This window comes from Rhipicephalus microplus, chromosome 6, assembly GCF_043290135.1.
Source record: "Rhipicephalus microplus isolate Deutch F79 chromosome 6, USDA_Rmic, whole genome shotgun sequence".
Taxonomy (NCBI): Eukaryota; Metazoa; Arthropoda; class Arachnida; order Ixodida; family Ixodidae; genus Rhipicephalus; species Rhipicephalus microplus.
The window spans coordinates 29758145-29770204 of NC_134705.1; the positions used below are offsets into that span (position 1 = coordinate 29758145).

The window sequence follows — 12060 nt, forward strand, 5'->3', positions numbered from 1 at the left end:
CACTCACAGCCCCCTTGTTATTACAGTTATTACAGAAACATGGCTGCATGGATACTGTATCTACCGCAAGGTCCGTGATTCCAGTGGTGACGGCGTTGCTATTTTGTACATGGACTCGTTGCGTGTTACACGACTACCAAATATTACCAGCATTGAATGCGTATTGGTGAAATTTCATTTCGAAGAATTTCATTTGGTAATTGCCGAATTTTACTGCCCCCTAAACAGCGACGGTACTTCTTTTGAGGGCTAAGTGAGTTCATGTGCAGGAACCATGCTTCTAACTTTGTGCTAACCGAAGATTTCAACATTCCACTTATTAACTGAGATGGTGGTTTTCCTGAAGCACTCTGTGCCTCCGCTGAACCACTAGTAGACATAGTTTCATTACATGGCCTAACACAACTAGTAAAAGTGCCTGCAAAAATGGAAGGGGATAGTCAATCGATTTTGGATCTCTTCATTAATAGTGACAGTGTTCTTGATCGTGCCCCGATAGTGGACATATTCAAAGGTGTCTCAGACCACATGCTCCTGTGCTTAAATCTCGAAGTGAAATTCCGATGAAGGCTGGCAAAGAAAGAGCGTACCGTAATTACTCGAATCTAACGCGCACCTTTTTTCCGGTTAAGCGAGTTCATGAATCGCATGCGCGTTAGAATCGAGTACGAAAAAAAAAATTACGGTCAATCTGTTGCCATCGGCAAATCCAAAATGGCCGCCCCCTACGTGCGTCGGCATGGCGCGTCGGCCATTTCTGCCTATGTTTTTCCCATGTGCGGCACTTCGTACGTGTGCTGAGGAGTTCGTCATCTAGTAGTGCATTAGAATCGACGGCGTGGAAGGGCCGACTCCCAAAACTTGAGTGCACCACGATGCCGCTTTTAAAAGAAAAGTCATCGCGTGTGCAGAAACGGAGGGAAATCGGGCCGCATCGCGGTCGTTCGGAGTTCCCGAAACGTGCGTGCGGGACCGGCGGAAACAAAAGCAGAAGATTGTCGACAGCAAAACTTCACGCAAAGGCTTCTGTGAACCACACCAGGGTCGGTTTCCGCACATTAAAGAGCTGCTCGGCGAGTATGTGCTTGAGCAGCGAGCCGCACAGCGGCCCGTGACGACAGAACTGCTCTAAGTGCGGGCTATGCAATTAGTCTTAGAAAAAGGTCTGATGCGGAGCCAGTTTAAAGCGAGCAGGTGCTGGCTAACTAACTTTATGAAGAGGAAAGGCTTTTTCCTCCGAAGGGGAACATGCATATGCGAAAAGTTTTGCGGAGGAGTACGATGAAAAGCTTCACAGTTTTCAGAGGTTCGTCCTAAACTAGCGGCGCAACAACGGCTACCTGCTTGGGCAAATCGGGAATGCCGATCAGACGCCTCTTTACTTCGACATGCCTGGCACCACAACCGTCGAGAAGAAGGGGGTGAAGCAAGTTCGCGTGCTGACATCGGTCCTCGGTAAAACTACAGTGACGGCAATGCTCTGTTAGACGTCAGATGAGCACAAGCTTCGCCGTACCTCAAATTTAAATGGAAGATGCTCCCGAAAGAAGTCGTTTTTTTGAGTGGTGTGATCGTGCAGGCCAGGAGAAAAATGGGTGCGCGTTGCAATCGATGTTTTACGTTTTTTTGTTTTTTTTTCGCGGTGGAAATCGGGTGCGCGTTACAATCGAGGGCGCGGTAAAATCGAGTAAATACGGTATTGTTCTAGTGTTTTCTCGTGCTAGTGATGTTGATATTTTGGATGTTCTAGATAGTTTTTTCTTTGTTTAACTCGTTTAACACATTCCACTTATTAACTGAGATGGTGGTTTTCCTGAAGCACTCTGTGCCTCCACTGAACCACAAGTAGACATAGTTTCATTACATGGCCTAACACAACTAGTAAATGTGCCTGCAAAAATGCAAGGGGATAGTCAATCGATTTTGGATCTCTTCATTAATAGTGACAGTGTTCTTGATAGTGCCCCGCTAGTGGACATATTCAAAGGTTTTTCAGACCACATGCTCCTGTGCTTAAATCTCGAAGTGAAATTCCGATCAAGGCTGGCAAAGAAAGAGCGTATTGTTCTGGCGTTTTCTCGTGCTAGTGATGTTGATATTTTGGATGTTCTAGATAGTTTTTTCTTTGTTTAACTCGTTTAACAATTCAGATGCTTCTACTGTTGAACATATGTGGTGCTTTTTTACAAACCTGGTTTTCACTTGTGTGGCATGAAAAAGTTTATTTCACACAAACGACACTTGCAGCGTACACACAATCCATGGATGACGAAAGAGATTGAACGTCACCAACGTAAGTTCAACAAAGCGAAAAGGCAGTACAGGCGGTATCCATGCTCAAGTGGTTCAGAAAAGATGTCGGAGTTTCGCGAACAACTAAATAAAAGCATTAAAAAGGCCAAAGATTTTTACGAACACATTCGTCTTAAAAAATTTTTAAAACTTTGCCAGAAAAACTTTGGCGACACACTTCGCCAAAGAAAACAAATCCTCCTACTCTATCAATCGATGGTGTCCCTGTGACAGATAATGCAGTAATTGCCGAAGTGCTTAATGCTTATTTTGGTTATGTGTTTGTTGTTGACAATAACCGTGCACCAGAATTTAGCAAATTTGATCATAGTGAACCTATGGATAATGTGTCTACATCTGAAGAAGGCATACTAGCACTACTGCTAAAATTAGATGACGAAAAATCGCCAGGCATAGACGGTATGCCAAATGCATTTTTAAAGCGATATGCTGAATGGTGTTCTAAATATCTATGCCTGTTGTTAAAGAAATCCCAGTCTAATGTGGATCTTCCATGCAACTGGAAGTACGCGAAAATCACGCCAATCCCTAACCCAAACGCGTCATCAACTCCGTCATCATACAGACCAATTTCTTTCTTTCTTTCTTTATTCAATACTGCAGACCTTGTACAGATCCAAGCAGGGTGGGGGAAGAATAAAACAACAACAAAACGGAGCAAACAAGTATAGTCATGCAATTAGCAATGAGCAATGATCCCAATGCGCTTAAATGCTACAATGAATCATTCCAGTCTGTTACGGTGCGGGGAAAAAAAGAAAATTTGAATAAATCTGTTCTCGAAAAATAAGGTGTCAAAGAATTAGGATGATGGTGGCGAGTAAGTCTTGAAGTAGAAGATGAAAGATATGGTGAGGGGTTAATCGCTAGTTTATGATTCCAAAGGAGGTAAAGAAATTCCAAACGTGCAGCTTTCCGTCTCAGTGCAAGGTATGGAATGTTGTTAGCCTGCATCAGTTCAGTGGGTGAGTCATACGGTGAAAATTTGGAATAAATAAACCTGACTGCTTTTCTTTGCACATTTTCTAGGTGATTAATGTTGGATTTAGTAAAGGGGTCCCATACTACACATGCATATTCGAGTTTTGGCCTAATTAGTGTGTTATAAGCAAGTAATTTAACAGCTGGAGGAGACTGTTTGAGCTTATGTCTTAAAAAATATAACTTGCGGTATGCAGAAGAACAAATGCTATTTATATGTGTATTCCACGACAAAGTATTAGTAAGAGTTACACCTAAGTACTTGTATGCCGTTTCCTCATGCAATGGTAATGAGCCTAGCCTATATTCAAAAGAAAGTGGAGCTTTTCTGCGAGAGAAACGAAGATATACTGTCTTACCAATATTAAGTTTCATGTCCCATGTGTTACACCATTCGGAAATGTTAGCAAGAGCAGTGTTAAGGAGGTGCTGATCGTTAGGTGAAGTGATTTCATGGAACAACACGCAGTCATCTGCAAACAATCTAATTTCAATGCTAGGATCAATGACTGTAACGATATCATTAATGTATATCAAGAACAACAATGGCCCTAATACACTCCCTTGAGGAACCCCGGAACCAACCGGAAGATAGCCAGACCGCCGCCCATTAACTTCCACACACTGGGATCGATTAGTCAAATAACTCCTAATCCATGTAATTAAAATTTCCGGAAGTTTGATTTTTCTGAGTTTTAAGATCAGTTTGTCATGCGGAACCCTATCAAAGGCTTTGCTGAAATCTAGAAATATTGCATCGATTTGACCATTTTTATCAAAACATGAAGCGAGTGAATGAATAACGGTAACTAATTGTGTAACTGTCGAGTAGCCTTTTCTAAACCCATGTTGATGATTAGAGAGAACTGAATGTTCATCTAAGAATTCATTAATTTGATTGGCGATAATGTGCTCAAGAAGTTTACAACAGGATGATGTAAGTGATATCGGTCGATAATTTTCTAATAAAGATCGATCACCTTTCTTGTGTATGGGAACGACTCTGGCTACCCTCCAGTCATCCGGTAGTTTACCATGAAGTAAAGAATTACGGTAAATTATAACAAGAAACTTTGCAATAGACTCAGCATATCGCTTCAGAAACATGTTAGGAAGGTTGTCAGGACCACATGTAGATTTCGTTTTCAAGTTCAATAGCATAGAAACCACGCCAGGGTAAGAGATGAAACTGACATCAGAGGGATGAAATGTTGTGTGATTGGCTGGACAAACACCAGACTTACTAAAAACACTCTGGAAGTACTCATTCAAATGACATGCGATGTCACCAGGATCATTAACAATTGAGCCATTAATAGAAATTTGAGACACTGGCTTCTTTTTTTCGCTTATATAATTCCAAAACTTTTTAGGATCTTCTGAAATAAAGTTTGGTAGCACCGTCTTAAAATAGTGATCTTTCGAAGAGCTTACCGTACGTGCAAGGTTATCTTTTAGTTCTTTTAGATTGCCGATAGATATGCATTGTTTTTTTAATCTCTTTATTTTTCGCTTCAGGTGGATGATTTCACGCGTCATCCATGGTGTCTGCCTATTAACTAGTTTATGTTTGGTTGGTACAAACGTATCTGTACAGAATTTACATATATCTTTGAAACGGCACCAAAGTGAGATGACATCAGTGTCGGTGAAATCAGTTAGACATGTTTCCAAATGTTCTATTATGGATGCATCGTCTGCACGTGAGTAGTCTTTGAAAGAACGCTTCACAGAATTATTTGATTTCATAGGAGCAACAATGTGTAAGCAAACACTGACAAGAAGATGATCAGAAATACCTTCCACAACTTGAACTGTGCACTCTGATAATTGTCTGGGTAAAAAAACCAAATCCAGTACTGATTTCGAAGTACCTTGAACACGTGTTGGTTCCCGCACTATCTGCACTAGGTCGTGAGTTAACATTATACTCAGTATACTATTGAAATGATTGTTGTTTTCAGAAAGTGATTGAAAGCGTTCCCAATTAACGCCTGGTAAGTTAAGGTCCCCTATTAAGAGTATTTTATGTTTGTGGAATTGAGACAGGTGTTTTTCTAGTTTATCCAGATACTCAGGGGTGGCATCAGGAGGCCTATAAATGGCACACAGCAAAAAGTTATGGCCCCAGCATGTGATTTTTACGCATAAACATTCTAGGCCGGGGATGTCTTGCAAAAGAACAGCATCTAACGGGTTTTTAATGAGGACAGCCACGCCGCCTCCTCTAGAAGCCCTATCCTTACGAAATATTTGATAACAAGGTGGAAAAACGTCCTCGTCACATATTTCAGTCCGTAGCCACGTTTCAGTTATGACGGCAATGTGGGGGTCTTGTTCTAGTAAGGAGACTTCCAAAGGTACTGTTTTATTTATTACACTACGAGCGTTTAGGTTGATTATACGTAAACTCTTGTCATACTCATTGAAAACGGGTCATATGTCAGACTGCTGAGATCGCTGGTTCGTTATTTTGACACGCATGTTTTTTGTCTCATCCCAAAAGTATAGCTCTTTATCGACCTTTAGCTTGTCATGAAGCAAGTGCACTTTCTTACCTTGTAGTTTTTCTGCTTTCGCGCTTTCCCACAGAAACTTCCGTTTCTTCAAAGTCGCTTGCGAATAGTCATTTTGAATAGATATGCCTGATCCTCTAAGTTTGCGACAGCTATCGAGTATCAGTTTCTTTTCATTGAAATTTTGAAGATAGACAATGACCGGGCGTTTGCTGCCAAGGCGTCCAAGCCTGTGGATGCGGCCGATAGATTCACATTGTACGTTCATCTTATCCCGCATTATCGTCGTTAGAACTTTTTCTTTAAGAAGCGCTTCCGTTTCCTCGGGGCATTCAGAAACGCCATGAATTATTATGTTTGACCGCCTGTTTCTGTCCTCAAGATCAGTTAGTTTCTTTGACTGGAATGTGATAACGTGTTCTATGGATTTAAGCGTATTTTGAACTCCGTCTTCCGGTGATGAAGGTAGTTCAGACAGCCTTTTTTCAATATGACTGACCATCTGCTGAAGGCTACTGATCTGCCCTTCGACATTAAGTAATTGCGCTTTCATTTCTGCAATGTCATTGCGGATTACAGTTTGACCTTCAAGCAACTGCTCAAACAATTCTTTCTGCGTGGGACCTGGGTTAGTTTCAATGTCCCCGCATAGAAGCAACTTGCAGACGAAAAGACATTCATAGGCAAGGTTAAGGCACTTCCGTGGGCACGGCAGGACAATAATACCACGACAATCACTACGAAGAGAATAATTGTTATAACTGACCTGCAGAACGCAGAACAGAGATCTGGTTAGCGTCATGGCCAAGCCGCGTCCTTCGTGCCCACAAAAGGCAAATCGGTGAGGCGTTTCTTTTATAGCATTTTCTTCGAATGACGTCACGCAGCAACTGCCGATTGGTGTCGCCAGCGGAGTCAAATTGCCAGGGTGGAACCACAGCGGAATTTGTCCGGCGGCGATATCTGGAGGAAGTTGATACTTGTCGATGATGCCGTCGTTTTCCCAGCACGTGTGGCCTCTCACAGCTGAAGATGCGCTAAACTGGAAAATGCCCTGCAGAACGCAGAACAGAGATCTGGTTAGCGTCATGGCCAAGCCGCGTCCTTCGTGCCCACAAAAGGCAAATCGGTGAGGCGTTTCTTTTATAGCATTTTCTTCGAATGACGTCACGCAGCAACTGCCGATTGGTGTCGCCAGCGGAGTCAAATTGCCAGGGTGGAACCACAGCGGAATTTGTCCGGCGGCGATATCTGGAGGAAGTTGATACTTGTCGATGATGCCGTCGTTTTCCCAGCACGTGTGGCCTCTCACAGCTGAAGATGCGCTAAACTGGAAAATGCCCTGCAGAACGCAGAACAGAGATCTGGTTAGCGTCATGGCCAAGCCGCGTCCTTCGTGCCCACCCTTATTATACACATGCGCGAAGGTACTAGAGCACACAACTTTTAAACATATATCCAGTTTTCTTGAAAACAAAGGCTTAATTGGTTTCTTCCAGCATGGCTTTCGCCGTGATTACTCTACAGTCACCCAGCTCATCTAAACAGTCCACGACTTAGCAGCCGCCCCAGACAGACATAACCAGGCCAACATATTTCTCGACTTCGAAAAATCATTCGACCGAGTCTCTTATCGAAAATTATTATTGAAGTTAGAACCAATACTCAAGAACACCACATTACTGGCTTGGATAGAAGCCTACCTCTCATCTAAACGACAAGTCGTGGCCATTGATAACGAAACTTCGCGTGCCATTCCAGTTTCTGGAATCTCGCAAGGCTCCATTTTTGGTCCTTTATTTTTTCTTGTATACATCAATGACATCGTTAAGAACATACCCGTTAAAATAAGGCTCTTTGCTGATCATTGTATCATGTACCGCGAAATTACCACACCCAAAGACCCAATAACATTAAATAAATCTTTGGACCTAATTCAAACATGCTGCACAGAGTGGTAAATGACCATCAACACAAAGAAAACTGTTGCAATAGCAATCAGTTGCAAAAAGCATCCTATAACACTTTCTTAATGTTTTGATAATGAACCTCTGAAAGTAGTAACTAACTATACGTATCTGGTAGTTATCATTTCTCACGATCTCAAATGGAATGACTCCATTGACTACATAACTAGAAAGGCGATGAAAAAACTCGGATACTTATATTAGCCTATAAAACATTTATTCGGCCACTCCTGGAATATTGTGCCACTGTTTGGGATCCATACAAAAAAATAAACATTTCAATATAAAAAAAAATACAGAGGAAATCAGTTAGGTTCATCTTTAATCAATACAGCTGGGAGGCATCAGTGACATCTCTTCTAGAAACAGCTGAGCTCGAAAAATTAGCAAAACGCCGATACCGCGAATGAATAAAACTATTTTACCTTCTTTATTATGGACATTTAGGTATCAAAAAGTATACATATCTAAAAGACTCCCAATGGCAGTCTACTCAGTCCCTTTATAGTTTTTTTAAAAATGTAACCGAGTTCTCTAATCACACCAACATTTTCCAGTGTTCTTTTTTCCCGAGAACTGCAACCAATTGGAATTCCCTCCCCTCAGCTGTGGTGGAATGCCCGTCGCTATCATCCTATCTACAGGCCCTTCAGTCCATAGGACATAGCTCTGACTGACATAGTTTTACATGAATCCTAACACTCTTTTTCTTCCATATGTTTACGTATTCATGTTTTCACTCATTTAAATATCTTGCTGCATTGCTTGTATGAATTCTTTGCATTCTTCTTCTTTTGTTGTTATTACTGCAATGCTTCATAAGTGTTTTGTTGTAACCTTTTTTTTTATATTCACTTGTACACACTCCTGCCTAAGGTCTGAAGATCAGACCGGCAGTATTGTAATAAATAAATAAATAAATACGCAACTATACAAAAAAAATGACATGCGTAAAGTTCACATCACTGCTCCAATAAAGAATTGTATAGGAAAGAATATTTTTGCCACCAGTATGTCAAACCTCTGCATTTCAATATTCCAGTGGCCAAAGGGACAAATAGAAAGCAATTTCAGTACAGAGATTACTGTAAAATAATTAACTTTATTATGTTTTCCTCAACCATACCACCTTTTCTGATTGTGTAGTGCAAATGTACATGAATGAAAAATAGATGAAGGAGTAACGCTAAAAATAAAGAAACTGCATTTAAAGATATACTAGCTAGTTGCAACTACAATACAGCATACATACAAATACAGCATACAGCCATTGCTTAGGCTATTACCATCATCAATGTTAGCCACTGCAGATGAATGTGTCATGTGAGGATGTCGTGCACAGTAGTGATTCATAAAGAATAAAGCGTACCTTTTCCAAATCTGATTGGGCCATGTTCATAGAGACGACACTCTGGACAAACTCCGCTGCACCCAGGGGCCGCTGCATGACACCAAGACTGCTCTATAGCACATGAAGCAGGAACTGTAATCGACTCGATGCACAAGCAAAATCTATTTATCAAGGGGAGACCCTCAGAAGGGTTTGCATTTGGGCTAGTTGGCAATCTGGCATGTCCAGTGGTTGCAGCTAAATTTAAACGTCCCCATGCTTCTTTCCTTCACGCGTATGTTTAAATTTAGCTACAACCACTAGCGGGGTTCGTATAGGTTTCGAATCGAAAATTCAAGGATATTCAAGGACTTTCCAGGACCTGCTGCAAGTATTTCAATGACTCACAGCGGCATGCTTAGTTGAAGTTTTTCACTTGAAATTTTCAAAAATGACCAATAAATGCAATACAATACAATGCACGTACAATATATATATATGAATATCACATCACGATTATAAAAAAAGAGCATAGTCCTAATAACTTGTCCCGCCCTGTCCCAAACTCTGCATAGGGAGAGGGCACAATGCCATGTCAGAAAGTTACGCGCAGATGGGCTTCAACGCTATTGTGTAGTCAGGCCTTAAAAGGGTCGTGCCACAATATTTGTGGCTTGCATGCCCTTTGCTACAAGCTGTAATTTTAGCTCCAATAAGCACGATACACGCACCAAGATTCATTTATTCTCGCTATATAATCTTGTCCCACCACGGTGGTCTAGTGGCTAAGGTACTCGGCTGCTGACCCGCACGTCGCGCGATCAAATCCCGGCTGTGGTGGCTGCATTTCCGATGGAAGCGGAAATGTTGTAGGCCCGTGTACTCAGATTTGGGTGCACGTTAAAGAACCCCAGGTGGTGAAAATTTCCGGAGCCCTCCATTACGGCATCTCTCATAATCAAATGATGATTTTGGGACGTTAAACCCCTGAAATCAATCAATCGCTATATAATTTGTCACCTTTTTGATAAAGACAATTTTCAGTTATTACTTGTGGAAACTGAGTTCGGCAGGTACGTAGCAGTGCAGCTGATTTAGTCATGTGATCACAAAGCTTTGCACGTGTCATGCTGAGTATGGTCAGCTCTTGCACACATGTGCCACACAAGCACCTGCAAAACAAACTCGCCGCTATCTGCAGCAGCCGCCATGCTTTGTCGGTATGTACCAAGGGGGGGGGGGGGGGGTCCAAAGGTCAATCACGTGACTACAAATTTGGTGTGGCATCACTAGAACTTTCATTGCCCTTCCTATAGAGCTACGCTACCACTGGATGCGCGCGCGATGGGCCTCGATTAGGAGAATGAGCATTTAGGTACACTTGCGAAGTGACTTAAAATATTGTTACTGCATATGTGATTTGGGTATGAGCCTCTGGGTAGTGGGGAACAAGGAGATTAGAGAGATAGGCCTTCCTTGCACGACGCCTTCGAGTCTACCAGTACATCACAGCGGAATAAGTTCATTCCTAAGCCTAACAGAGTGGTGGAGGTGCTGGGTACAGCACGGCGACGAACCACGGAGCCACAGCTGTTTTAACTTCACCGAAACCGCTGTTTTGCTGGTCTGCCACCGACAACTGCCATGGCCCGAGAGCGAAGGTCACGGCTTCTCAACCACCCAAAGGTCAGTGCCGGCTGCAACTCAATATCACTATATGGAACCCCGCCTATTCGCGGGAAGAGCAGGAGAAAATGTGGATGCGTGGCTGACACATTACGAAATGCTAAGCCGGTACAACTGCTGGGATCCTAGTGACCAACTGGAAAATGTCATGCTATTTCTCACAGAAACTACCCTGATGTGGTATGAAAACCACGAAGATTCCTTAACAACAGGGAATTGTTTCACTGAAGAATTGAAGAAATGTGCGGTGATGGGGTTTGGGTTCCCGGTTTTGAAATGAGTGGGCTGGCGCCTAGGGGGCGTTGTACATGTGTATATATAGTGATGCTTGTTGCTGCTTGGCTTGTTCCTGCTTGTTCCTGTTTGGAGTTGCTGCTTGGCTACCGGCTGCTGCATACTTCTTGACGGCCAGCGCATCGGCGTCGTGCCCTGTGTTCCTCGTGCGTCACATCCGACGCATGATACTACATTTCGGCAACGAAGATGGGATCCGCGTGCATACGGCCTAGGTGGGCATACGACTGTTTGGTACTAGTGCTACGATGTTCAGGACCCTGGATACAGCCCTCCGATACTTCAGTTCTGCGGATAACCAGTTCACAACCATCGAGACTGCAGGGTCCAGACCTTTACCGTGGGGTGGCTCCACCTTTATTTCCTCCACATTCGGTCTGTCTCGGCAGCAGCATGTTCTCCGCAATCCCACCACCTACATTCCTGCAATGCCCTGGCGTGCCTCCGATTCCCTGGAAGACTTGGCGTCACGTCGTGCAAGTGTACGTCGACGCGGTGGCTCCAGATGTTACACCAGACACGAAGAAGGCGTTGCTGCTCAATGCGCTTAGAGTGGAGGAATTACAAGCATACTACAAGGCTGCTGACGAGCAGGTGCTGCTTGACGGCGTCCAGGCTTCAGGAAATGGTGCAACATGTGACACGTACCAGCAGGCCTTAGCCGTTCTGGATGCATACTTCGCGCCACCTGAAGACCCTTTCTGCGTACGGGCCCGATTCCGGCGGAGAGTTCAAGAACTGGACGAGACTTCCGTCCGATTCGTTCTAGTGCTGCGGTGGTTGGCCAACAACTACAATTTCGGCACCGCAGTAGTGACAATGGTACAAAACCAAATTTTGCACGGCCTGCGTGACCCCGACCTGCTTAGGTCATTCGTTCAGATGGGGCACGCTTTCACAGTCCAACCAGCGTTGAAACATGTTAAAACGTGCGTCGACCGCACGTTTCAGCAGCTGGCTGCTTTGCAGGCCG

The 12060-nt window shown here is 43.3% G+C and overlaps 1 protein-coding gene across 2 annotated transcripts in view; it reads right to left on the reverse strand.

Annotated features, from left to right (window-relative positions):
* Positions 1-12060, reverse strand: part of brun (trafficking protein particle complex subunit brun) — a 461018-nt gene that overhangs the window by 320703 nt on the left and 128255 nt on the right. For both annotated transcript variants that reach the window (XM_075865888.1, XM_037419219.2), the window contains exon 7: positions 9147-9218. In XM_075865888.1, the coding sequence (XP_075722003.1) occupies positions 9147-9218 (72 nt within the window). The remainder of the gene's footprint in view (positions 1-9146; positions 9219-12060) is intronic.